This window comes from Athalia rosae, chromosome 8, assembly GCF_917208135.1.
Source record: "Athalia rosae chromosome 8, iyAthRosa1.1, whole genome shotgun sequence".
Lineage (NCBI taxonomy): Eukaryota > Metazoa > Arthropoda > Insecta > Hymenoptera > Athaliidae > Athalia > Athalia rosae.
In genome coordinates, this window is record NC_064033.1 from 5,927,099 (window position 1) to 5,955,017 (window position 27,919).

A 27,919-nucleotide genomic window follows, 5' to 3' on the forward strand; every position below is an offset into this window, starting at 1 on the left:
CGACGTAGGATGTATTCCGTGTATGTGTTGCGTGTGTGTGCTTTTTTATTTTGTGTTTTTTTTTTTACCATTTTTTTCAACTTTCTCGTTCACTTCTATTCTCTACATTTTCGTTTTCGTCTCCTTATCCTTCATACCGTACGTGGGTTTTTTTTATATTTTTTAATTTTTTTTTTTGGGTTTTTGTTTTTATTGTTTTCGTCGTTTGTGTGTTAATTATTTTTTGTTTTTGTTTTTACAAAGGCAATTCTTTTTCTTTTTTTTTTTTAATCGATACAAACTAGATTATTTTTTTCTTTCTTTTTCTTTTTCTATTTTTATCTTTACTTTTTTTCTCCCGGTTTTTTTTTGGTTTTCTTAGCGATAAATCGAAAGACGATAATAATAACGCTGATGATAATAATAATCGTAATAATACAGGTGATAACAATAGTCATGATTTTATCGATCGCAAAGAATGATAATGATGATAAAGACGTTTTTTGTTTGTTTTTTTTTTTACTCTCTGTTTTTCGATAATATAGGTATGATAATAACACACTATATTCAGGACACTGTGACCGCACGGGTCATCGCAGTTATTACGGGAAATAATAAAAAAATAAATAAAAATGAATAAAACGAAATGAGAAGAAAAAAGAAAAAAAAACTCTGCGCTACATAATCGATCGACAGGTGATGAAACCTCGAAGATCGCGAGTCGAATAAACATACAAAAAAAGTAAAAAGAAAACCAAACGAAAAGCGATGAGATTCTTACGAAGAAAAAATAGAAAAAGAAGAGAAAAAAGAATGTGAAAAATATAAACGAATATAAATCGCGAAAAAAAAACAAAGGCAAATCTTTGGGTAATCTTCCGTTATTCAATATTTATTGAAGAGTACATCAATATATTTATTTATTTCGTTTTATTTATTCAATTGATGGATTTATTTAATTAAAATTTTTTTTTTTATTAAATTTTTTGCCTTCGTTTATTATTATTACCCCACGCAAAAATTCGTACTAAGCGTTTGTGCCAGTTTATTTTTATAAAAGCTATACTCATTCGGCTATAATGTATGCGACATTGATAATAAAGCAGCGTAAGCCACGGTAACGTTCTAAAAATTTTTTTAATCTGTGAAAAATTGTACAATTCTTCGATCTCTTAGGCTTCGATGAGAAAATATTGGCGAAAATGAATTTGATTGTTGTAATATTATTAGAAACGATGGATTTTGACTCACAGATTAATCGTGTCCAGAGTATTGGGACTTCTGGTTGAATTATCTTTGGGCGATGTTGTCGCGACGTTCACTTGTTTCGATACGTTATTTGTGAATGGCATTGCAAATCTAAAATCAGAACTATTTGGTAACTTACGCATTATTTTACCAGACGTTATCAGTCGGCCGAAGCCCTCTTGGTGGGCAAACGCGTAACCGGAGCGAAGAGACCTTCTGGTACGACGCGTAGACGGCGTACGCATGATATCCTGACTCTGACGAGACCGTAATTGGGCCAGTCTTTGCTTAAGTCTAACCCTATCGGACAGCGTTGGTCTTACGTCTATGAAAAAGAACCTCCACGACAGAACCGGTATCACCAGAATTATACAGGTTATGAACGTCGTGAACCAAAAAGTCGCCTCCGACATGGCCTGAAGACAAAAAAAAGTTCATCGACATCAATTCACCTTGAAAGTCATCGATCGATCTTCAAAATACATACCATGGTCAGACTGCCGACGTAACTCCCGCCGACAACGAAGTTGTAAAAATAATCCAGTATGAAATACCAAATTAGAGAGCCCCAAACCATTACGTAGTTAAAAACTGTCCAATACGATGTGTCGAGAGCTATTTGAACTGTAACGACTATCACTAATATTGTTGCTACCACGCTGCCCAGCAGCATGTGATCGGACAGTACGTATCCCTTGGGCGATACTCCATCCTTGTACGTTCCTGTGAATGATTGAAACAGCGGATGAATAGATATTTATTGGTTATGTGTTCGTTACTAGAAAATATTTAAATATCATGATCGATGATCAGGTTTTCTAAATACTGAGTGACGATAGTTTTAGTGTCAAACCGTTACGAGAGATATAATTTACAACAAAGGTGGCGGTGGTGATCGGACATGATTTTCAACGACAGTGAATAGGAATATACATGTGTTTGAATGTGCGCGTACGCATAAAGAGTGTGAGATAAATTCGTTTTACTAGATAGAGAAAAAGAAAAGAGAAGAAGATTGAGTTTCAGTTTACTTTATCTAGGTTATACGTATAAGTAGGTGTTTTATTAATTTATATAATTACCATATGGGACTAAAAATAAAACACAGCTTGCGAAGAACCCGTGTAGCGCACTCCAACAAAATTCTTTCTTGTTGAATAGTAAATTTTGATGCCCAGGAGTATACAATTTTGGATATAACAAACTGTTTTTATCGTTAACATCTTGGTCAAATATTCCGATAGCCAGTACAGGCAACGATGTGTAAAATAGATTATAGACAGAAATGTACATTGGGTCAAAAACTGTCTGTAAATAGAGAAAATATATGAAATATACTTTTAATTAATAATCAAAAATATATAAACATCGATCTCATTCATATCATATCGTCGATAAAAGCAACCAAAATTATTCTATCAGATTGACTTTTTATTCAGCACCTGACGCTCGACTTTGGGAACAATTTGCTCGACCGAAGGAGCCTGCAGGGTATCATATTCGCCTTAGTATCATCATTGGAATTTTATTGAAAATAGAATCTTTCATTTCTTTGCAACGAGATAAAGCGCGACGTGAATATCAACCGGTAAAATCTATATTTCATACTAGCCAAGGTAAAATTATTACAACTACTCTTAGATAGCTCGGAATTATTGAAGTTATCGAGAAATGCATGAGTGTAAAAAAGGTCACATAGCTGAAAATCTATACGTGAAAATATCAAATGGCGTCAAATATACGATGAGATTGATTACGAGGGAGTGTGATTTTAAAAGACAGAAAAGGGGGGGGGGGGGGGGGGGGGGTGAGGCAACGTTGCTCATGACGATGTGTCAAAAAACTGGGGAAAAAATCTGATATTGAGAATAAAGAATGTTTCTTACCTGAGCACTGAAGCCACAGAAGAAAGCGAACCAAATGTGGCACAGAGTAAAGGCAAAATTCTTGTAAAAAAAGTACCTAAGGAACTTGCACATTCTGTAATACGACCACCTTCCGTGTACGAGTAACAGCCTTTCTAGGAAGCGAAATTGTCCGATGGAATAATCCGAGGCTAAAACAGCCTGCATTCCTTCTTGCCCACTAATTCCAACGCCAATATGTGCAGCCTTTATCATCGATACGTCATTAGCTCCGTCACCGATGGCCAAAGTTACAGCCTTTTTACTTTTCTTTATTAATTCTACCACCATGGCCTTCTGAAGAGGTGTAACTCGGCAACATATTACAGATTTACCTGTGAACAAGGTTGAAAATGAATAGACGAATCGGTGACAGTTTAGGTTATAAAGTGAAAGAATTTGAACTCACAGTGTTTCGAAACATCCAAAAACAGTTGTTCCAATTGCGGATGTAGAGCATGAACCAATGAGTGGCCATTAATAACAATTGCAAAACCAGAGCTTTCGTTTTGTTCAAGTTCTTCGTCACGACTAGGGTTGTATTCCGTTTCACTGCTGCGTTTTGGTGAAAAAACCAGAAAAAAGAGAAACAAGAAAATTTTAGAGTACAAAGTACGCAGAGTTTCAGTCATTCTCATCTCGTAAGTCTCAAGAAACTGAGTTCAGGATCTATACTATTTTCATTTCAACTATGACCAGATTTCAAATCAACGTTAGATCAAAATATTCAAAAACAAATTTGAATCATTATCGGATAACTATAAGAAAACAAGCTAGCAATGGGATTTCTTTTCTTGGGACAAGCATGATTTATCTCAATCTAAATAGAAAATTGCAATCTTGACTGAGGATTTTTTCCAACGCATTATAAAGTATACGTCATTACAGAAATAAATTAAATTCTATCATAGTCACTTTTATGGGTAATTAAAACATGGCATATAAGCAACATTGGCAATAATCTTCTTACCAATAATCGGGTATAAAATTTTTATAAATAATTTTTTATGTATAAATATATATATTTTTGAAGCAGACAGAAAGAGAAGGAGTGAGTATTCAAGCATTTCAATTAATAACTCGGGGTTTTCATACGATTAAAAAAAATTCCATTCCCTATCAAGATAACCGAGGCATTACATATGTAGCACACAAACACATATCCATGAAATATCAAACTCAACTGAACCTAACCTTCGATTTCAATTCTAAGGAATGTTCTTCTAAGGTAGAGAATGAAAGAGAAGAATAAAAAAATTCTAAGAACAAAAAAAAAAAAAAACATGATGAATTAAAAACAAACGATGCTAATGAATTTCAAACACGAATTCTTCGTAACTAAAAGTTCAATTTCAAAACAAGAGGGAAAAACGTATTTGTTTTTTCTATTCCCGATCACGGTTTCTCTGGTTAGCGAAAAACTATAATTTTTACTCTGCAGGGTAAATTTATTCGACGTTAGAAAATTCGTGCAGTGTAATCGATGCAGAAGACAAGAATAACGAAATAAAGCACTAAACTACTTTTAGAAATTAAACGAAATTACATAATAAAGTGAGAAATTTTAGTCAAGATTTTTACGATAATGAACCCTAACGAAGAATCCAATGATTTCTTATCACGGGACGGAGTTTCGGGGCTAAATAATACTACGGTATTCATGCTTTGCTCGTTTGAAATTGACAATTCGTTATCTAGTAATCATGCAACAACAATGTAAGACTGAACTCTAAAGTTGAATGCAGTTTTTTTCCGAATTTCTGTCCATCCCATGATATTAGCCTTAAGTTGTTGAGTCTAAACCTTATAACCCGACTTTAGAAATACCATTCCAAGAACACAGATTTGACAGGTATCATTCCGAAATTAGACCCCAACAAAAAATATTCCTTTTTTTTCTTATATAAAAAGCATTACAGAAATGGAAAACACGGTGCCACATTCAATGTGAATAATATACGTTAATCGGTATTAGGACTGAGAAAAGTAAAATGTTAAGAAAAAGGGGGGAAAAAAATGAAGTAAATAATGAAAAATTATTAAAATTGTTCTCCGTCTCTTTCATTTGCCTGACCTTTCCTTGTCCCACCTGAATGTGACAATGGAGAGCGCGGGTCTGGTCGGTTGATTGGACGCCGTTTTAATTGCCTCCTGAAATCTCATCAGCTGCGATTCAACCCCGTCAAAGGTAGAGGCGTCTACTATAAATACGTCGGTCAATTCATCGGTCAATAACTGACAAGAATAACCAATATTGATCGCAGTCTCTGTAAAAAAAGAAGATGGTACGTGCGTATAAATAGTTGTTACCTTATCGAGACAGGGATATCTGATACAACAACACTCCGCATTTGCTGATAATATTTACAGATCAAACGAAGAGTTGATGATTTTTTACTCCTCATTATCTAGTTATAATCTGCACCGCGATTAGTGAGCTTGAGCTGATTATTATCTAGTTTTAAATGTTGAGCTTTTACTACCTTGTTTGTCTCCGGTTAGAACCCATATTTTTATCCCTGCCAATGCAAGGTTAGCGATAGTCTGCGGAACTCCATCTTGAAGTTTGTCCTCGATAGCTGTGACTCCTAACAAGGTCATACCTTTTTCGATCTCTTCGTAGATAGCGTCTAATTTATCTTCCCTGTTTTCCAGACTTAGCGCAGCCTCCTGATGCCTCTGTTTCCAATTATTGAAAAATCGTTCGTCCAGATCTCTCACGGATAAACACAGCGTCCTTAAACCTTCGCCAGCAAATTTGTTTAAGTGTTCTTGTGTCTTAGCTTTGATATCCTCGCTACCTTTTTTCAACCTTTCGTATATCACGTTGTCCGCACCTTTGCAGTATAACCTAAGTTGTCCGTCCTTCCGCAATATGACGGACATTCTTTTTCTGACGTTGTTAAAATCGAGAATACACAAGAGCTCGTATACCTCACGATTTCCCATCACTTCGATGGTAATACTGTTGGGCGATCGTTCTTTGAAAACAAAACCAAAGTTTCTGGCTGCCGAAACGAGTGCAGCCTCGTCCGGCGATTGCGCTTGATATTCCAATCTGCCACTTTTTTCTTCAGGCATCACCGTATGACAGAGAGCGAGCAGTCTGAAGAAACTGTGAACATCTTGATTACTCCTTTGCACCGCTTCAAGCAACGTTGCATCGTAGAATTTAAATTCAGGTTCATAATTTTCATTGAAGGAAAAATCCAGTGGCGGCGATGTCTGTAACATGGTATTGCGTTTGAATAAGAATTGTGAAATTCTATTCGACATTTATTGAGTTAGAGAAAACACAGAAGTCCGAGGTATGTTAGTACAGAACTTACAGATACTCCGTATCAAAAACAAATATAAATAAATACATTCGTCGATGCGATCTCTGGACAGATTAACAAAACATTCTTTCGCCGTCTACAGGGGAATCGAAAAGGTTCTCAGTACTTTGGACATTACATGAAATCAGGGATGGACCAAATATACCATGCAACACACAAGCGTTTTTGCTCTTGTTTTTTCTTTCCTGTTTTCAAGGCTAGGAAAAAAATTCAACATAGCACGATAGGTAGATGGATTATGGTACACACTCTATACTATAAAAAACAATTCCAACAAAGCAAATGGATATTTATCATGAGTTAATTATTGTGTATGTGAAAAGGAACGAGACTCTATCCTTAAGTGTACTTTCAGAAGGAGAAAAGAATTTATGCCGTATCATTACTAAATTTGATGTAAGCATGCATACTGAAGTAGTAGGTGCGGTTCTAGGTTGACCATTGAGTACAGGCTCCGGGGTCGTGCTGGATATTCTGTCGGCTTGATCCAAGAGACGTGCGTTCACGCCACTAACAGGCGAATAAATTGGTCGAACGAATTCTTGGCCATTCTTCCACTGAACTCTTGGGGTCTGCACAGCTCTATCTGTCTACATGCAGCACACACATGCTAAATAAAATGTACGGAGATGGAAGCTTGATCGGAGACATCGGCAACCAAAGTACTTTTAACATTTCTTCACTTCAATGTGTATGCGTGCCTTTCGTGAGAATTTTTCGTTCTAGCAATCAACCCAATTGCCAACTTGCGAGCACATTAATCGCAAAAATTCATCAGTCGATCAAAAGTCAAAAGCTTCGATTGAAATTATGGGACTTAAAAGTCCTTTCCGCTACCGGTTTCTCCGATTAAACAAACAAAACTAGCGTGTATTTGTCTGATAAGTTTTAAAATGTATACCGAAAATTCATTCGAACTCTAACCACTTTTCCGTGTACGTATGTCACATGCGTCATCGATGCGGTCACTTTTTGAATGCAAATAAGGTTATATTGGCAAGACATGTCATTGATTTTTATTGTCGTAAATTGTCAATTGATCATTCGAATGCTATAGGTATATTACTTCGGTAAACAGAATCAGACGTTTATTTATATTTATCAAATCAAAGAGCGTGTGCAGCTGTAAGCGTTATCGAAGTTAAATACGATTTTGCAATCAATGATTTATCTTCATCTGATTTAATTTTGAATACGTCGAGGGTAGAGGATATGTTATTAGTACGAGTCTTGATCGTGTATATTTTCGAGTTTTCTCGAGATAATGCTACCATGAATGCTTCTAGCGTTCCATACAACTCGAAATAAAATGCACAAAAGCTTAAATTTCTTTCATATCTATGTGCGAACTTCGTAACGCTGAATCTTACGAGGGAAAAATATTCAAAAGCGACAACAATGCAGACATAAGCAGGGTAGCGTCGAATAGTATCTTACGCTCAAATGATCAACACATAGATGGGTAATATTGAGAGAAAAAACAACTCACTTCGCTGAATTCGATGATTTCTCCAGTGGTCTCGTCTACGATATCTCCATAACATTTTCCAGCGACGGAACACTTGTTAAACGTCATTATATTTTGCGTCAACGTACCAGTTTTATCTGAAAAGATATACTCTATCTGACCCAATTCTTCGTTGAGCGTTGTAGTCCTCGCTTTAGCATGGGTGTTGGTAGGTTCATAGTACATCTCCTCGTCCCAATTAATTAGGAACGATTGAACGAACCTGATCACTTCGACACTCACGTATAAACTAATGGGCACCACTGTGTTCAAAACAATTGCATACGAGAAAAACACTAGTAACGCGATAACAGTCGCACCACCTATGGGCTCGCTGGGCACAAGCGAGTCCCAGGGTAAATAAACTTGGAAATATCTGCCGACGAGACTTTCCCAGATACCGCAACCGATCATACAAAATAGACACATCGATAACAAAAAGAACACTATCCCGATGATTAGAAGATTCAGTAGTCTATCTATAGATGTTCTTTTAAACTTCGTTTTCCCTGAGTTCTGCATTAACTTTGTATCCTTGCCAGCAAAGATTACCACACCGTAACACCATTGAGTATTACGCAGAACGCAACCTCTCAGGATTACTTTATCGTTGTCCAACGCGTATCTGAGAAAAAATTGATGTTATATTATTTACGAATATTGAAGAGTTGATATTTCGAGTACATGGAAACGTGCATCGACCGTACCTCTTTCCTCTCCACGAAAGCGTACCCTCAAATTTGTTAAGCAGATTATTTGGAGTTTCGCAAACAATTTCACCGTCGAACTGTCCGATGAACTCATTGTTGTCCATCATTTCTGCAGTCTCTATTAAGCACTGCCGGCACTTAAGGTTCGTTTCTCTGGAGAGAAGGAGATAAAATAAGAGAAATTTAGAGTTCAGGAGTTGACCGAATAATTGTATCGGCATTGAAAAATAATTCTCATCAACCAACCCATCCAATTCTGCGGTTTCTATGTAACACAGGCCATTGGGTTCGCTGGTCGACAGCAGAAGGACGTCCGCAGCTACAAATTGATCGTTCTCCATCCTAATAACGTCTCCGACCTGGACCTGGGCCCATTTTTCTTCACGTAAGCTCGTGCCCCTCAAAGCTTGAGATCTCCTATTGTTAACTTGGGAATCGCTCGTGTGTCGTTGCTGCAATATTGGCAAACAAGGATTGAAATTAATAAAAAATTCACCATTCTTCGGAGTCCCATGATTCAATACCTACAAAATCATCGTAGGCATCTTTAACGGCAGTGAGCATCAAGACTCCGATCAAAGGTATGGCTGTAGTGATCGGAGTAAGCGAAGATATAGCAGGAATTACTTGAAGCACCAACAAGCAAAGAAAGTAAAAGTTGGCCAGCCGCTGGAATTGCTCGAACAAATTCAGCGGCAGAAATGTCAGGACCGAGTATTTGGACGTCTTGATGTAGTTGTTCTGTTAAAAAATGAGAAAACAATTATTGGAAATGGTTATTCTCAGGATAAATCCAGGGTCCTCGAGACACCATATTCTCAGTTGAGAGGAAAGAAGCGTCAAATATCTCACCGCATAGTGAAACTGTGAGTTATATTCACGATCATTAGCACGAATTCGCCTCTCCGTCTCTGAAACAAATGAACAAACGTATCAATAACGCATCTACAATCCGTGAAAATTGACTCAAAGATTATGAAGCTTGTAAAATGTGGAATCAAGTTATCGTTCAATTCAAAACACCTGGTCTAACGGTCATCGAAACTTTATGACTGTCCATCTGAATGTTCAGGACTTTGATTCGCTTTGCGTCGAGGCATAGAAAAGTGTGATAAATAAATAATTAGCACATGGGAAAGCGGTTCCATGACACCGACCTAAGGGCGGATGGGGGTTATAGCAAAGACAATGCGATGAAATATTCAAGAAGGACACCGAAGAGCCACGTAGCGTTGTTGGTTTCATAAAACCCGAGCTATATGTATAACCATATCTAAAAATTATACCCGACCCCATCCACCTACCTACCTACCTACCTACGAGTACAAAGTATATCGCTAGGTAATTACAGGGTTAGAAAGGCTGAACTAAATATTTTTTCTCTCCGCAAACGTCTAGGCTAATAATTCGTTTCTTCAATTATTTTTCGCCGAACGAAAAAAAAAAGAGAGGAGAAAACTTTTAAGAAAAAGGAATAAGAAAAAAAAACGGAGTAATAATTCGTTTCAATCAACGGATAATAATTCTCACCGCGGAGTAACAAACAAAACAGCGATGAAGCGAAAAAAAACTGAGCGCCGTTAATCCGTTGGCGGAATTCTTTGAAAATTTCGTTATTAGGAGGGTAAACGGGTGTGTGGGGTAAACGGTAAGAATTATCGAATAAATTCGTTTGAAGCGGTTATAGCATCACTTTGGCATCCAGGTTCGCATATCTAGCGTGTGCTTTCGGACCTCGAACGATCTAAATTTACGTTATAGTGCGAGTAAACAACCAGCGGAGCAAACGGTACGGTCTCTGGGATATAATCACGTGCGATCAATCGTCGGATAATTTTTCGTTCGTTACCTCATCCGGCGATCAAGCACAGGTTTAATAAACACATGCGAATTTAATACGCCCACGACGAAGAAGATTCTGTCGTAACACGTTGGAACGCAGACGTGCATTATCGGACGGTAATAACCCAGCCTCTGGCGATACACGCCACCGATTTCCGCCGATAATTTTCCACGGCGAACGAAACGGAGGGCGAAAAGATCCTCGATTTTTCGCGCGTCTCCGGGGCAACTCACCGCTGGAAAAAAACGCGGAACTCCTCCCGATGCATTCCGTGGCCGGCGGGGTGTTCGGTGGCAAGGTCGAAGAGGTCGGTGTTTGCCGATACCTGCTGGTTCCCCTCCATACCACGAGTTTACCGAGCACCGTCAACAGAGACTCCCTCAAGGAGCTGTGTCTGGTTCCTCCCAAGCTGCTAGAGCTGTCTCTTTTTTTAGAACATTCACCGGTGGCGACTTGTTCTACCTCATCGGAAGACGACGGCAAATTAACGATAATGTGAGGCGTCGGATTCTGCTGTTTCCCTTTGGATCTTCGGCTGCGTTTCCTCTCCCTCTTCTTATCGGACTCGCGCTGATGATGATGATGGTGGTGGTGGTGGTGGTGGTGGTGATGGTGATGGCGACGCCGATAAAACTGTTGGTCTTCGTCGTCGTCGTCGTCGTCCTCCTCCTCCTCCTCCTCCTCTTCTTCGTCTTCTTCGTCTATGGGGTCCGGGGTCGCGAGCGTGGCGTTATTTATACTCGTGGATATTCTCCTTGTTTCTGAACCGCAATCTCCAACAACGGCGTCCCTCACCTTCGGTGTCGTTTGAACGCGAGAAGACGTGCGAAAAGAAAGGGAAACAATGAGGGGAAAAATTTTTCATCAACTGTAACCGTTAAATTTTCAAATTTTTAGATCGGATTGGTTTTTTAGTTATCTACAAACCTCGAAGACCTCGAGTTCCAGCGTGTCAGCTTCAGCGTTCATCGCTGTATGCCCTAAACTAAGTTAAATTCCTTCCTCCAGAGGTAACCTCTTCTCCTTCTCGACTCTTCTCTTCCACGTGGCAGTGTTCTTATACCCGTTACAAAGACGGGGTTGATCATCGACTTTTTACATATTAATTTCGGAATTATCCAATTCATTATAATCATCATCTCATACTGAAAGTATTACGTGAAGCTCGAATGTATCCTCCGCGGCCATTTGCAATTTTTCCGATGATTCGATACGGTATACCGATGACCACGTTGACCACCACGAGGAACCGAGCAACGAATAATGATAATCCATTGCTCGATTTTCGTTCACTTTTCAAAGATTCTCAAATCGATTATTATTTATTCTTCCTTTGTTCTTCTTTTTAGTTTTTTCTCCAACACAAAGTCTTTGCTATTCTCCTTTTTTTTTTTGTTTGTAATTCACTTCGTGCTCTTAATTCCTCGTATTAATTACTCAGTTATTATTATTATCAATACTTATTCATTTATTTATTTATTTAGTTTAAAGATCTCCACTGATAATCCTAGAAAAATATTCGTCGAATTATCGTCATTATTAAAATCATCATCATCGGATCGCACGGAGATTGCACGTCGACCGCGTGCGATTTGCATTTGAAAATAGTTCCGGAGTAGAAGAAGAATGGAATGGAATAAAGGAAAAAAAATAAATAAATAAATTCACTGCAATAATAACGAGCACGTGAATAAAAGAAACTAGATTAATTGTTCCGGTATACTTGACACACCTGGTGACGGGAGACAACGGCCGTACCGAGGTTGGAGTAAAAGAAACGAAAAAAAAATAAAGAAACCAAAAAAATGGAGAAATAAAAATAGAGGGAAAAATAGAACGGGGTAACAATCCTGATGTTTATGTACACAAAACGATACGATTGTTTTGGACGAGTTGTTAAGAAAACTTTTGACGCGTTAAAATTTTAATTGATACAGTCCCATGTGAATTCTTATTCTTGTCCGTTATTCTTCTTCTACTTCTTTGGGTACAAAAATATCGATCGCTCGGTGTCTCCGTACAGATTAAGTAGCCTATAGTGTGCGATAGATGGAAAAAGCGAGAGCGCGTGGTCGTTATTATATTTGTACGTAGAATTTACACGCCCTGTGGCCCCCGTTGGTAGTTTAATCGAATGAAAAATAGAAAAGGGTAGAACGTAATTGTAACGGTTTAGGTAATAATCTACTCCTCGCTAATTTGTTTTTTTTTTTCTCTGTCTACTTTTTCTATCTGTGAAAACCGACAGGTGTTTCGAAAGTAACGAGAGTAACGGAAAAAGGATAAAATAAAAAAGGTAAAAAAAATAAAGCGATTCACATTGACACGTGTAAATTTTGAACATTTTTTCATCCGGATTCTAAATAATAATAATAATAATAATAATAATAATAATAATAATGTATTTCCGTTATTCGCGGGAGGCGGATATGGCGGGGTTATAGATGAAAAATAAACTACGGGAAAACGATGTCGAGTCTTTTCAAATTGGAATTGAAAGGTCCGAAAATTACGTAATTTGGATTACAAGTCGTGAGTCAGCTGAGTGAGTGGAGGAGCTGGTATATAAGCGGAATAATCTGCGTCTGTTCCAAGGGCAAATAATTTTGCCGGGTGTGCCGCGGCTCGGATTTCAAAAGTTAATTTTTCCCTCGCTCCCAACGAAGTCGAAGAAACGCGTTTGTTTTGTTTTGTTTTATTTCCCGTTTGTATTTTTTTTTTTTTTTTTTTTTCCAAAATTAATCATCTTTTTCCGACGCACGTTTTTCTTCCTCGAGATTCTCCCCCCGCGTCGCTTCGCCCCCCCCCCCCCCCAAAAAAAAAAAGAAAATAGACAAAATTCCATATTCAAAAACTTTGAAAAATTCTTGCTCTGTGCGAACAGAATCTGATTGTTTCGCTTCGAATGAGATAAGTGGTTGGAAACGATTGAAAAAAAAAAACAAACAAAAAAAAAAGAAAAATACATCAAGAAAATTGAGGAGAATAAACGGAACGGAACAGCTGTTGTAATTCACACGGATGAACACGTCGTTCGTCGTCATTTGCGTTCTTCATAATTTATTGACAAAGATAAGGAACAGAAGAAAGAGAAAGTCGAATGAAAAAAAAACCAAAAAAAACCCCGCGAGAAAGTCAAAATCTATTGACAATTACACGACCGTCCTCTAACGACCTCACGAACCGTTGGGTCATCATTGTTTACAAGGCGTCTAATAAATTCGCCAAAAAAAAAACAAAACAAAACAAAACAAACCAACAAAACTAAATACAAACGAAAAAAATTCTATGCTAAATCTGTAACGTAAATACGTCGATGACATTGGCCCACGAGTTGAGCGAGGGGAACAAAGTTACAAGAAAAATAATGAAAAGAGAATGAAAAATAAAAAGAGCAAGAAACGATCATTTTTTTCAAGGATTTGAGGTTTTTTTTTTTTTTTTTTTTTTTGCAAAATTTGGAAACACATTCCTCACTCCACTTTACATACCAGTGCCGAGGACCAAGAGAGATAAGATCAGATAAACCGATGATGATGATGATAATAATAATAATAATATGTGCAGTTTGATTTTAGTATCTATGTATGTATAAATTATGTAGAAGATTGATTAAATTACCGGAGGGTTAAAAATGAGATTTATATATGTATGTATCATATGTGCACATATATAATTAACTTGTTACATAGACGTAAATGATAATTATTTATTCTCACAGTTTAATTATGTGTATTTCGCGTGTGTGTGTGTGTATTTTTTTACGATTCAATTTGATCAATTGGACGAATTTGTCGATGAGTTTTTTTCTAGTCTTATTATTTTTGAAATACAGCATCGGCGGGGGTTATAACACGTTTAGTTCCGGCGACTACAGGCGTTAGGCGTTTTCACATAAATCGATAGATTCACTCGCCGATGAAACTGGGGGTTCCTTATCCCATAGGTTAACTCTGTTCTTCCAGGATTCACTTTTAAAAACAAACGGATCGAGCAGACACCCACTCGCGAGGGGTGGAACAAAATCGGATAGCGCACATTTTCAACGGCGTTGTTAAAATAATTACAAGACACTTGTCCCCCCGGTTCTACTCTCCGTTTCGTCGGATCCAGTTGCACAATCGCACCTGAACTCGTCACGTTCGCACACAATTCCTGACGTTGCGGGCGGAAATTTTCGTTCGCCTCCGAATATCCGAGGGAATTCCAAGGAGAGGAGGACACGACCGTCGGCCGGCGGATCCGCGCTATGCACGCTATACGTCTTTCTAACGTCACCTACGAAACGGTGATCACGGCACAATAATCGTCCATTTTATTTTTCACGCCTCGCCTCGGACGCCGCACACCTGCACAACTGGATGGAACGTAGGAGACGCGGCCACGGCGCGCGGCACGACCTCGCCAGTCTTCCTCTCTGTCGTGGACACGACGCGGAAAATATTTGATCGGGAAACGGGAATTACCAACCTCAAACCCTGACCCGAACCTCGACCCCGACGTGGGACCTGGACATCGGGGAAGAAGATCGTAAACGCTAACCCGAATTACAAACTTGCGTAGGCGTCGCGGCGCCGGCACCAAACAACAAAATTTAGTTTCCCCGCGTCGCCACCGAGCAGCGCCACACCGTCAACAATTGAAATTCGAACAAAAAAAGTGAACGATATTCGAATCCACCCGCCAAACGGTTTGAAACTTCCTTCGAATCGACGCGATTTTTCCATTCCCATTTCAGCGACTGAGGATGCTGAGGGTTGAGAAGTGGAGAAACAAAGAACGGCCGATCGCCACCCAAAATCCGTCTTCTTTTTTTTTTTTTTCTTTTTGCTCTTCCATTTTATTTAACGCGCGTTTATGGGGACGATCGTTATCGTTCATCCTTGAATATTATTTCGTACGACAACGATTCCGGGACCTCGAAAAAAAGAGGTTAAATTTTCCCTTCTCTTCCTTTCCTTTTTTTTCTCTTTAGCTTCTATTTTTTTTTTACATCACAGCCGTGAGATGTGGGGTGAATTTTTATATCACCTGCGAACACTTCCCTGCCTATTAGACTGGCCCTACCTGACATATCGCAGAAACACGCGACCTAGTGATTTGGTTTATTCGATCAGATAACAAAAAGAAGCGAGAGAATAAAAAAAAAAAAATAAAAATAAAGAAATAAAAAAGCCCTGGTGACCCTCAATTTCTAACTTATTTTACGTTTGACCGACTGACCTGTGTATAGCCTATTTGAAAACGGCATATACACCTACATACCTATATACATAGATATATACTATATACAGATATGAATTAACGCTTATAAAAGATGTTTCGCTGAGGGTACGAATTCTGCATACATGAATGAAAATTTCTTTTTTCATTTTCAATTAAAAAAAAAAAATTTCACAACATGTGTATACATACACATATGCATACGAGCTTCATAATCTTTTTGTATTCATATAAACAATTGTAATAAAACGGTGTGAATGAAAAAATTTAAGTTTTTTTTCTTTTTTTTCTTCAAATTCATGCAAACTTGCCAATTTCCGTTTTTTTTCTTTTGGTTGTTTTCGTATCGCAGAAATAAATCATCCGTGTGTATATATACATGTATATTATCCGTGAGAGGAATTCGAACAAAAAAAAAAAAACAAAGTAACGGGAAAAGAAAAAAAAAATTCGCAAGTTCGCACCAAATTTGAAATGCGTTGGCTTTTTTTGTTTCTTTTTGTATAACAGTGGATCACGATGGCTGTAATATTAATAATATTAATAATAATAATAATAATGATACGTTGAATTTCAACTCACCAGCCATTGGCCGCGTCGCCGCGCTGCGTGACATAGTTTCCTTTTCTTTTACAGTTAAATTTTATTATACGCGTGTTATACAGATGAAGAAGAATCGTATGGTGTATATATATATATATAGTGTGTATATATATATATTATTCGAAGTAGGTAATATTTATATCTCGGTAGTATTTTTAGTTTTCGTTAGAGTTTTTTAATTTTTAATTTTCAGTTGTATTTTCTTTCTTCAGTTCTTCACGTTCCTTATGATTTTTTGTTTTTTTCCCTCAAAGAAACAAAATTACAACGTGGTTAGATATTTATGTATATGTATATATATATGTATATATAATTAATTGATATGTTTAAGATTTGGATTATCGTTCAGACCCTTTTCCTCTTCATTTTATTTCATTGATCGATGAATCGTCACGTAGGGGATGACAAGTAGCGTATAAGCGTTATTATTAATGAATTTATCAAATTTTTTATATTCCATCGATGCGAACGATCGAATTTTCTCACACCCTTTATCGATCACTATTCTCCGTTTCACAATAAATACAAATTCCCTCAATCTTTTCCTCGTCGATTCCAACGACACCGATAATAACGATAACAATAATAATGATAATAACAAAAACCACAACCCGCACTCCGCGACGTTCACCGTTACTTCGAAAATAATATTAATAACATTAATAATAATTATAACAACGATAACAATGATAATTTCTTTTACAGTGATTACCGTCTGCACTGCCCGCAGCGCAGCACGATGATTCAGGTAATAAACTTTTATAATATTTATTATAGTTATATAATTTTTCAAAATATATTTTTCATCGATATTATTTTCTTCCTTTTCTTTTTCCTTATCTTTGTCTTTGTCCTCGTCGTCCTCTCTACCCTCTTCCTCTTTATAAACTTTATATTCAAATTTATTGTTAAATCCGTAATTTGTTTTTATATAAAAAATTGTATAATTGTAATAATAATAATAATGATAATTACAGCGACGACAGTTGTACAACGATAGGCACAAATTGGTAACCCGTATGATAATTATAATATCAGGTGAACACCACAACGGCGACGACGTGTACGACGATGATTTCGATGAATATTTTTGAAATAATTTCACCACATGTATTATCGAAGAATCAATCAACGCCGACAACGAATACGTTGACTTTGATTTCAACCGTAGTTTAAACGACGGTAGTAGTAGTAGTAGTAGTGGTAGTAGTAGTAGTGGTGGTAGTAGTGGAGGTATTAGCAACGACGATTCGCGTGTATTAAGCGTATACTTTATAAAATCATTGCACAAACGATCGTTTGAGATCGGGTTTAACGAAATTATCGTCAGGGGCGCAGAACGAGGCCGATATTCCTCGAGAATCGCGGGGTCGTCCTCGATTTCTTCGAGGGAATGAAATCGCAGCGATTTTTCGAGGGTCCCAGAAATTAGGTGGGATATTCGGCGACGAGGTAATGCAGGGGTAACGACGTTATTCGACGAGGGAGGTTTGGGGGGTGTTCCGCAGGAGGTGTCCATGTGCAGGTGGGATAATTACCGGTCACCTCCCAATTATCCTCCCTCCTACCCTTTCCCTCTTTATTTGATCGCCCCAGCTCCCGTTTTTCAGATTTCTGGAACGCCGACTATTTTCCTCCTCCTCCTCCTCTTCCGTTTCCTCCTCCTCCTCCTCTTCCTCTTCCTCTTGCCAAAATTTTCTCGCGGACTCGCCGCCCTCGTTTTCTACAGGAGCCGCAGCCGCCCCCGCGCTGCTGAAATCAGAAGAGCGAAAGAAAATAACAAACAATACAGGAATTCGAAATGAGGATCTATGTACTATAATTCCCTCTTACGAAATCGAAAATTCCGTACGATTAGTTTTTAGTTTTTCTCCCTTTCACCTCGGATCGCATTGTTGGTCGCGACTTTCTTTTGTTTTTCGCGTCGGTAAGGAAGGGGAGAAAGAAAATGGCGGACCGCCCCCGGCGGAAGATACATTGGAAACAAATGAAACCTAAGTTGCCCAAAATTTGTATCGAGAAATAACTGCTAAAGTATACGTATACACATACATGTATACCCTATGTACGTACATAGAAAAAAGGGAATAAATATTAAATCAAAATTATCCTCCGTTTATTTGATCTCCTTCTTCGTTTTTCTCACAGGAAACCACACGCGAATTACACACCGCAGCGAAAAAAAAACCACGATTTTTGCGTTAGCAACGCGTGCTGCTGCACACTGCGCACACACGATATCCAACTGACTCTGAATTATTATTTGTTAATTCTTGTATATTATATCATAATGAGCGGTGAGAAGAGGATATCCTTTCAAGAGACGCGGTTATGATATCCCGACCTCTGCGCGCGATATACATTATCGTCGCGAGGCGTTGCAGCAAAAAAAAAAAAAGGAAAAAATAGAAAAAAAAAACAGAAAAATAAGGGAAAACCTGTGACGAATAGAACTACATAAATCAAATTCATATCATACACGAAGAGGATCGTGGCTACGGTATTAGGATAAGGAGAGCGTGCACTAACGAGACGAAGTAAAAAAAAAAAAAAAAAAAACAAACAAGATAAGAAGAGAAAAAAAAAAACCAAAGAGAAGAATCATCGAATTTGCGACGTCATCAATTACGGGATGAGAAGTGTATATATATAGCCTCGTTATTATAGCCTATCGCGTCGTATATTATCCATATATACCATGTGACATACAATATCTATTCTGTTCTACGTATTTTCCTTTTTTTTTTCTTCTTCCTTTCTCCTCGTTCTTTTTTATCAACGATTCTGCACGACGAGTCTCCATCGCGGTTCCTGCACTGCAAGCGGAAGGAACCAGGAGGAGGGGGGAGTTGAAAAAAAAAAATAAAAACCAAAAAAATCAAGACGACGATAACGATGACAACAACAATAATAATTAGAATAATAATAATGATAATAGAAATAAAAATAGAAATAATCTAACGAAGGAGGTATAAGTGAAAAAATTGATAGCTGTAGAAAAATCTACAATATCAGTGCAGTAAAACGACGACGTGCGCACGAAAGTGACAATATAAGTTACATGTATACTATACCTATGTACATTCAAGACCGTACATTGTATACGTGGACATAGGTAATGAAATAAATATATCTTGAAAAATGTATAATAATAATTATAACAATAGATGATAATAATAACAACAAGTCCAAATGGATTATTATTATCTAATTAGAACGAGATTCCGTACTGTTAGGTACGTACGTACGTACGTATAGGTGTATTATAATACACGAGATTTTAACGCAAGATAAGCGAGAACGCGTTCTGCAGACGACACATAGTATACGTATGTATATCTATCCACAATACGTGGTAATGGATAGATATAGGTAGATATAGGGATATAATTTACAACCGTATACGTATATATGTATATAAAAACGACGAAAAGAGAGATAAAAAAGATTAAAAAAAAAAAATATTTTTTTTTCAACATTTAATGAATAAATATCTGATTAAACAAATTAATTAATTGACAAATCAAATCTCAATAGGTATAGACTGTGAATTTTGCGATTTTCTTTTTTTCCAATTTTTTCAATTTTTCTTTCTAATTTCTTCCATTTTCTTTCCAACCTTTTTTTTCATTTTTTTTTTGAAACAAGTCAACAGTTGACGTGAAAAAAAAACAGAAAAAAAGTAGAAAAGATAGAAACGAAAAATGAAAAAAAAAGGAAAAAAAGAGAAAATAGAGAAAATAGATCCTTCCGTAGTATATTCGAAAATTGAAAAAAGGAGGGGGTGGGGGGGGGGGAGAATAAATTAACGAAATTAATTCAGAAGCAAGAAACGGCTGGAAAAAAAAATTGTATATATATAGAAACAAAAATCAAAGAAGAATTCTTATTCCTAGAAAAGAAAGAAAGAGACAGTTAGATGGATGGAGATAGAGATAGATAGAAAGGGAAGAAAAGAAAAAAGCGGATGTAAAAAGAAGATGAAAAAAAAAATAGATAAAAACACCCGAGTTGAATTTTCATTAAACCGATAAGAAAACTAGTTGAATGTAGGTTGGGTATATACCAATGTGTAATGGGTATGTAACGTACATATATCTACCTATTTTATTTGATAGGCGATAGGTACAAACATCGGCCGACATTTCATTACTTAATTTAGCGGATTAGTTAGGAGATCATTTCGGCCGATATAGATGCGAAAAATCAACCCGCAACGACCGTACGGAATGACGAATCGGCGCACCTAACCTGCGACACTGTACCCTCCTCGTATAGGTAAACTGACCACTAAAATCGAACGGTAACTACGTATATCGAAAGACGATCGTTAATCATGGGAATTATAAGAAACGATCGGCGGAGGCGAATGTATTGCACATTATCCAGCTGTGATATCATTTGAAAAATGAGATAAGAAAATTGTTGTACAATTTTCTTCATTTTTCTCCTTCCTCTTTTCGTCATTTTTCTGATTTTTCGATTAGATACAAATTACTCATCGGATCGCGTACGTGACGCACGCGGTATGTAGGTAATTAATTACATAGATACTTTTATTATATCGACCCAGATCGCCGAATTTCGGGTGCGATAATCACGATAACAAAATAAAGAAATGGATTGGATAATAATACATAACAATAACAATAATAACAAAAACGGCAACGACAACAATAACATTACCTAATAACATAATTTACCGCACGCGCACGTGCGCGTACCGCCGAGCGTACCGTAGATACCAAAAATTGTTTAGATATCTGTTCAATTTTTTTTTGGTTTTCCTTCCTCGTTATTTCGTCGCAAGTGAAGAAAACCAACAGAAAAAAAAGGACACAAAAACGACGACGAAAAAAATAGTCGAACCAAAAAAAAAAAACAGTGAAAATAGGATTCAAAAAAAAAAAAAAAGAATTGAAATTTTAATACCAATCGGTACGAATTACAAGAAAAGAAATAGGTAAGGCAATAATAGTGGCTTACAAATTTTGTGATTTTTTTCCCTCTCTCTCTCTCTCTCTCTCTCTCCGTCTCTCGAAACGATGAATTTTTTTTTCTTCCCTTCTCGCTTTACATGTACTACGTATAAATAATACGAAGTTCCACACACGCGGCGTATACCAAAGTTTTTCGAAGTTTTCTGTATTTTTTTTGTTTTTTGAAATTCCTCTTTTCAATATTTTCGAGTCGGTATAGAAATTGGCGAGCGGATTTATGTACTCGCGATCCTATATTACAATTATTTCACGTCGATTGTATTATTTATTAGTGTTATTTTATCTTTATTTTATTTGTTTTTTTTTTTTGTTTTTTTGTAAAAATTCGACAAACAAACGGCGATTTTTTCCGTCGCTTGTCCGCGTCTTCGAAAATTCGTGTAACGAGTAATTTAGCGAGGTGGGGAAACGAGGGTGGGCGTTCGGGGGGGGTTGTGGTGACGGGTGCGTGTAGGTCGTCGGGTGGGTTTCGGGTGGGTCTGGGTGACGGGCGGGGTGGAAAAAGGGGAGGATTTTAAAGGCCACACGCGACGCGGCGAATATGGAGCGTCACCTACGAACCGTTTAGGTGGCCGCGTACCGCTCTACTGAAACTGAGGACACTAAAATTTCGCGGCATTACCTCCGGCCCGACGGAACCGCACACACATTCGCACGTAGACGCGAATGTTGGTCGCGCGCGACACGGACCTACCCGACGACCGACGAGTCCCACCGACCTCGCGGAGCCCCGCGAAACACCGCACCGCCAACCCTTTTTCGAAACGATTTGTCGCCCCTTCGCGCCCCGCGCTCTCATGTTTCTTTGATTCGAAAAAATTTCATGGATCGTTCCCGCGCTTTTCGCGGCTCGGGGAAAAAGCGAGCGATTGAAACGAACGGAAAAACAAACGAAACGAGCAGAAAAAGAAAAAAAAAAAACGAAATAAGAAGGGGAATCAATCGATCCTCGCGAAGCGAAATTTTCTCCTCGTGATTAGGAATTCCGAAAAACCGTTTCGATCTCGTTTTCCGATTGACGAAATGAAAAAAAAATGAAATACAAATACAAAAACAAAAGAAAATAAACACAAAATCATATATCACGCCGTAGTCTCGTACGTACCGTCGTTTATACATATTTAACGGACATACACTTTGTACGTACGTACATAATGTTGTGTATATACATAGATATATATCTATGTAATGACTATGTATTATATACATCGGTGTATATAGGCGGAACGAGTGTAAACGTAGCGGGAGGGGGGGGGGGGGGGGGGGGGGGAAAGAAGCGTGTGACACGGAGTGTAAATAAGAAGAAAAATTGTACAGGAAGGAGAGAAAAAAAAAGGGGAATAAAAAAAAAATGAAAGGAAAATAATAAAAAATAATTAAATAAAAAGTGCACTCTCTCCGTTGTACGTATATACCATATCAAGTTTACCTAACTAATGTCTGTTTGTTCAATTTTATATATGTATATATATACATATGTATATATACCTTTTGTATACCGCATGTAAGTGATTGTTACACATATGTATATGTACATATGTATGTATGTAGACAGGTAGGCAGGTACCTATACATTAGGTACACCTCTGTACACACGTCTAAATACATACGTATGTACATGATATATGTACACGATAAAAATCACCGTCCAATCAACGCGTACACTACGTAGATATGTACATACATGAGGTGTATGAATAATATAATTTAACCTACGTGACGGATAATCGATTATTATATACATATATGTACATACCTATATACATACGGATGTACACACACTGTCATATATTTTCCGTATATGAAATCGTAGGTTATACGTATACATACATACATATATATATATATGTACTATATGAATTTCTTTTCTAGACGTAATAAAAAACAAACAAAAAGAAAAAAAATTGAACAAATAATAAATTGATCGATTGATTGATTGAAAAAAAAAACATAGGAGGAATAAAAATGGAATACATCATATATAACATGCCGTAATTTCGTTGAATTTAAATCTGGAAAAATGAAATTGAACGTTAAAAAATGGAAAAACCAAAAAGCAAAAGCGAAAAGAAAAAATTTAGTTTTCTATCGGTGCAACGGAGGCGCGCATCGCATATAACTTTGACACCGTTGGTATAATTTCATCAATGATATTGATAATGACAATGAACAATAATAAAAATGGTAATGATAATGATAATAATAATAATAATGTTTTTTCTAAGGTTACGGTGGTGTGGGTATTATAGTTTGACATTTTACAACAATATCATATGCATCATTCGCGTTCACAAATGTCAACACTCGGCATTTGATAAGTGAAATTGTACAATGCATGTAGTACATAGGTTATATACATACGTTATAGGTATATATGAGGTATGTATACGATCCATTTTTTCTGTTAAATTTTTTGATTTTTGTTTCTCTTATCCAATAAAAAAAAATCCAAAAGTCGTCAGATTTTTACTTTTTTCAGGGGCCATCCTGAAGTATACAGGTATAGGTATGTAGTACATACTACCCTGCAGTAAATTATGCATAAACTATATACATGTATTTCTTTTATTTTCAGTAATCGTATATTGTTTCTTTTTTTTTGGTTCATTTGTTTTTTTTCCAATCGCTAAGTATAACATCGAGATAATTAATTGATAACAAACAATCGCATCGCGATTACACTTGCCTTATATGTAGTATAGTGCATACATTATATATATAGCATATAATACATCAGCCATGTACTCGACAAAGTAAATAGTTGATAGAGTATATACATATGTGTCTAATTACATGGTATAGCGATACGGTAGAATAACATGATCGATTTGTACCGCGAACCGATACCCATCTGGCACTTAATTAATGATCAATAATTAACCTGTTGTTCTGCCAATTTTCTTAATTAGCTATCCTTTCCCTGCTTTCTCAGCGTTGACGGAGTACAGAGTAGTTACGTACGTAACGTGAAGAATTATAGTATTTTTTTTCAAGCAAAACAAAAAGGAAAAATAAAACATTATAGGTGAGGTTTTTTTTTTCACACCTCTCAATCGGTATTCTATATACGGATTAAAGTCACCCCCTCTCTCTCTCTCTCTCTCTTTTTTTCTCTGTCCATTTCTCTTTCATATATAATACATCATAAGCGACGTTACCGTTAACTACTTTTATGCACATTAATTCACATATCGTGGATAATTTTTTCTACCGTTTTCTTTTTTTTTTTTTTTTCTCTCGTTTCGCTTCGTTCTAATACCTCTATAATTTAACCTTTGACCTCCGTATGTAATAAAGTATAGCTGTCCGTTATGTTGGATCCCAGGGAAATCGATTAATAGACATTGCCGGTATACCGACATCAGATACATTGGACAAAAAAAAAAAAAAAAAAAAACAGAAATAAAAGAAAAAAAAAAAAACAATACTCTCGGTGTCGACAGAAAAATCTACTCGGTATTATTACACCTATATACTTATTTACGAGCTCATATATAAAACAGAACATAGCGTCGATATCGTTATTAGTTTTTTTACGCCTTTTCTTTTATCAATCCATATACATTTATTATTATTTTTTTTTAATTTTTTTGGTCAGGTTTTTTACCAAAATTTATTCACAAACCGCGAAATTATTTGAAGCTCGTATCGCTTTTTTATCCATTTTGTTTTTTTCTTCCCTTTATTTTTAACAAAAGGAAAGAAATCTGATTGGATAACCGAATGTGCATAATTTTCTGTGAATTTCTTCAAAATTGATAAAAATAATTGCGTCGTTACTTAAGTTTTGATTATTGTTGTATCGCGAATTTAGTGGGTGGAAGAGAAAGGGCGGCCATTTTGTTTTCTCCGACAACAAAACAAAATGGCCGCGGTATACAGCGCGTTGCAATACATCGTTCGCGCCTAACGAAAAACTACCGAAGCCGTGTCATTTTTCTTGAGGATTTTTTTTTCGTTCAACGACGCCTCAAGGGAAAGGATAAAACCCTATAGAATTATAAAAAAATAGATACGGAATGAAAAATTGGGCAGGCTATTCAATCGAAGCAGCTCATTTGGATCATTTTCCCCACAATCTTTACGCCCGAAAAAAAACTTTATCTACTATCTAAATTTAACTAAAAAACTTTTCGAGTTTTTCAAAGTGTAGATTCGAAATAATCGCGTTTCAACTTTCAACGAATATATTATTTCAAAAAAATTTCGAAATATCACGCTGTGGATTATGTTTCAGAAAAAAAAACAACAAAACAACCACTTTTCCAAAATCGCGAACGGATCGCCCCCCTCTCAATTCCGCTTCTCGACGAGAATCGCGTACAGTGTGCGTGAACCTCGCGCAAAGACTCAAAAACGGGTTAGGTTAGGTACGGCGTTGACGCGGCGCGGTGCGGAACGATGGCTAATAATTTTGCGCGATGAAATATTATTAATTAATTAGGGAAAGCCGCCGCCGCCGCCGGCGGCCACCACCCCCGTCGGTCCGCGAAGGTTACGGAACGCTAGCGAGCTCGTCGCTTTTTTGAAGGTTGCAATAATTAATTGAACAACGGACAACTTCGCGTGTCGCGCGATACACAATGCGTATACGCGTTCGACGCTGGACACGCGCGTTTTCCGCAAAAAAAGAAATAAGAAAAACAAATAAAGCAATGAAATAAATGAAGGAAGAGAGAGGGAGGGAGGAAAAGATCGAAATCGCGATTGGAAGGAGATCGAGAGAGCGGCGAGAGGGAGAAGGATATAGAAAAAAAATTTTCGTCTACTATTCGAAAAATCGCGCGGCCCTTCTATCTCTATTTATATACTCTGTGGTTCGGCGGAACTTACGGAATCGAATCGAAGCGAAGGATCAGGGCGAGGTCCGATACGAAAACTGCGCACATAAATCTATACCAATTGTAAAAAAAGAAAAAAAAAAAAACGGACAGATAGATAAAATAGCTAGAGTAACGAAAACGGGACAACCTCCTCGCGCCTTCCGATGGTCATCGTCCTCTGCATTTTATTTCTTTCGTCCGTTCCGATCGGCGGAAGTGGAAGAATAAATCTGGCCTAGGATCGCGATTCTACAGTTATTCCCCAACTAAATGGATACGAGAAACCGGAAAACCCGAACATCCGAACATCCGAACAAATCGAAAAGAAACGAGAGGAACCGATAATAATAAATTCGAGCGAAATTTTTCACCCCGCCTGTATCACGTGCGTACAGGTCAGATGTAAACATATATCTCTATGGTGAAAAAGCAGAATCGTTCGTATCAATCCATTAAGGTGGGGAGCTTCGGTGGAAGGTAGCGTCAAAGGTGGAGGGTGCGGGGGGGAGGGGGTTGGTTTAGGTAAATTAATCGCCCCCGGCAGAGGGTAGGGCAGGCAACCCGCGAACGGAAAGATATTAGAGAAGCGGAGTACTAGGCGCGGCCGTGTGCATCAAACGCCGCCGCGTAGTCATATCGTGTGCGAACCTAACCTGTAACGCGCGTATAACCTACGTATATCGTTCCATTTCATTCGGCCTTCCAGTTTTATTCAATCTAAAAGCTTCTCCTCCGTTACACCGCACACCTACTCCAGTATATACACATATGTACACGTTACCTGTACCTATATACCTACCGAACGTACATATTTACCTATACACAACGTTATAAATACCACGTATTTCCAATCCGTTATATGGATCAATCTGTTTTTCGGTTTTTTGCTTTCTTTTTTCTCTGTTTTTGGTTAAAATATTCTTTTTTTTTTTTTCTTATTTTAATTTTCTCTTCTTCGTAAACAGAAGGCTATTTTTTGTTTTTTTGTTTTTGTTTTTCACTTGCTTTTTGCATTTTACTAATTTTTCACCGTCGATAGAAAATCGAAAGAAATAGGTAAATAACTAGCTTGCGCTACCAATGTGACGAGAATAAAAGAAACAATATAAATAAAATAAAAACAGAAGAGAAACGCAACATTGACTGTGCAAGAACGATGATGAATGTAATAATATACGAAACGCGCGATAGTCTCGCGAGTATCGCGCGAAACGGAAATGTTGAATCATTTCTCGTTATCAACGTTATCAGATTTTTCCTCTCATTTGTTATCATTATTCGTTGTTGTTATTATTATTAACATTGCCACTATTGTCGTCGTCGTTGCAATTGATGTAACAACGCGTACGCAAAGTTATAACGCAGTATAGACGCGGACGATACGCGAGTGAGATCGAAAAAACGTGGACGAAAAAAAAAACATAAAAAAGATAAGAAGAGACATAAACATATATATATATATATGTACATGTACATACTTTTTTGCTTTTCATTTCTCTCGTGTTTTACCGTCGTCCAGATAAAAAACCATGTATACATGTGCATGTATATTATACGCGTATGTACTAACAAGTACACATAGGTATATAAATTAAATATATATATATATATGTATGTATGTACAACTATTGTACATATGTGTACGCATGTATATCTGCTGTGCTATCGTATGTACGATATTGGATATAATTTGAAAGCGATTCTTCAATATTACCTATATTTCGCGCGTAACGAATAAATA

General features: G+C 37.2%; 1 protein-coding gene across 7 annotated transcripts; it reads right to left on the minus strand.

The window, feature by feature from the left end:
• Positions 1 to 1,097: 1,097 nt before the first annotated feature.
• Positions 1,098 to 21,796, minus strand: LOC105686498 (phospholipid-transporting ATPase ID). Of its 7 annotated transcripts, none has more exons than XM_048659490.1 (16): positions 14,249 to 15,587; positions 11,457 to 12,036; positions 10,763 to 11,324; positions 9,539 to 9,597; positions 9,215 to 9,427; positions 8,933 to 9,138; positions 8,684 to 8,839; positions 7,959 to 8,601; positions 6,880 to 7,059; positions 5,615 to 6,356; positions 5,206 to 5,398; positions 3,541 to 3,686; positions 3,114 to 3,466; positions 2,310 to 2,535; positions 1,715 to 1,950; positions 1,098 to 1,643 (listed from the first exon to the last, which is right to left on the minus strand). In XM_048659490.1, the coding sequence occupies exons 2-16, from the start codon at positions 11,496 to 11,498 to the stop codon at positions 1,227 to 1,229; spliced, it is 4,374 nt and encodes a 1,457-aa protein (XP_048515447.1). In that variant the 5' UTR covers positions 11,499 to 12,036; positions 14,249 to 15,587; the 3' UTR covers positions 1,098 to 1,226. The 7 variants fall into 7 exon arrangements, with proteins under 7 accessions (XP_048515447.1, XP_012256813.2, XP_048515452.1 ...); XM_012401390.4 differs by having other exon boundaries at positions 14,151 to 15,587; XM_048659495.1 differs by lacking the exons at positions 10,763 to 11,324; positions 11,457 to 12,036; positions 14,249 to 15,587 and adding exons at positions 16,335 to 18,107; positions 21,342 to 21,796.
• Positions 21,797 to 27,919: the final 6,123 nt, after the last annotated feature.

Coding starts and splice junctions, on each gene's coding strand:
- LOC105686498 (XM_048659490.1), bottom strand. CDS start 11,498: ATGAACGCTGAAGCTGACACGCTGGAACTCGAGGTCTTCGAG. Junction 11,325..11,456: donor TGGAACTCGAGGTCTTCGAG/GTTTGTAGATAA, acceptor ACGACACCGAAG/GTGAGGGACGCCGTTGTTGG. Junction 8,840..8,932: donor GAAACCGCAGAATTGGATGG/GTTGGTTGATGA, acceptor CCTTCTCTCCAG/AGAAACGAACCTTAAGTGCC.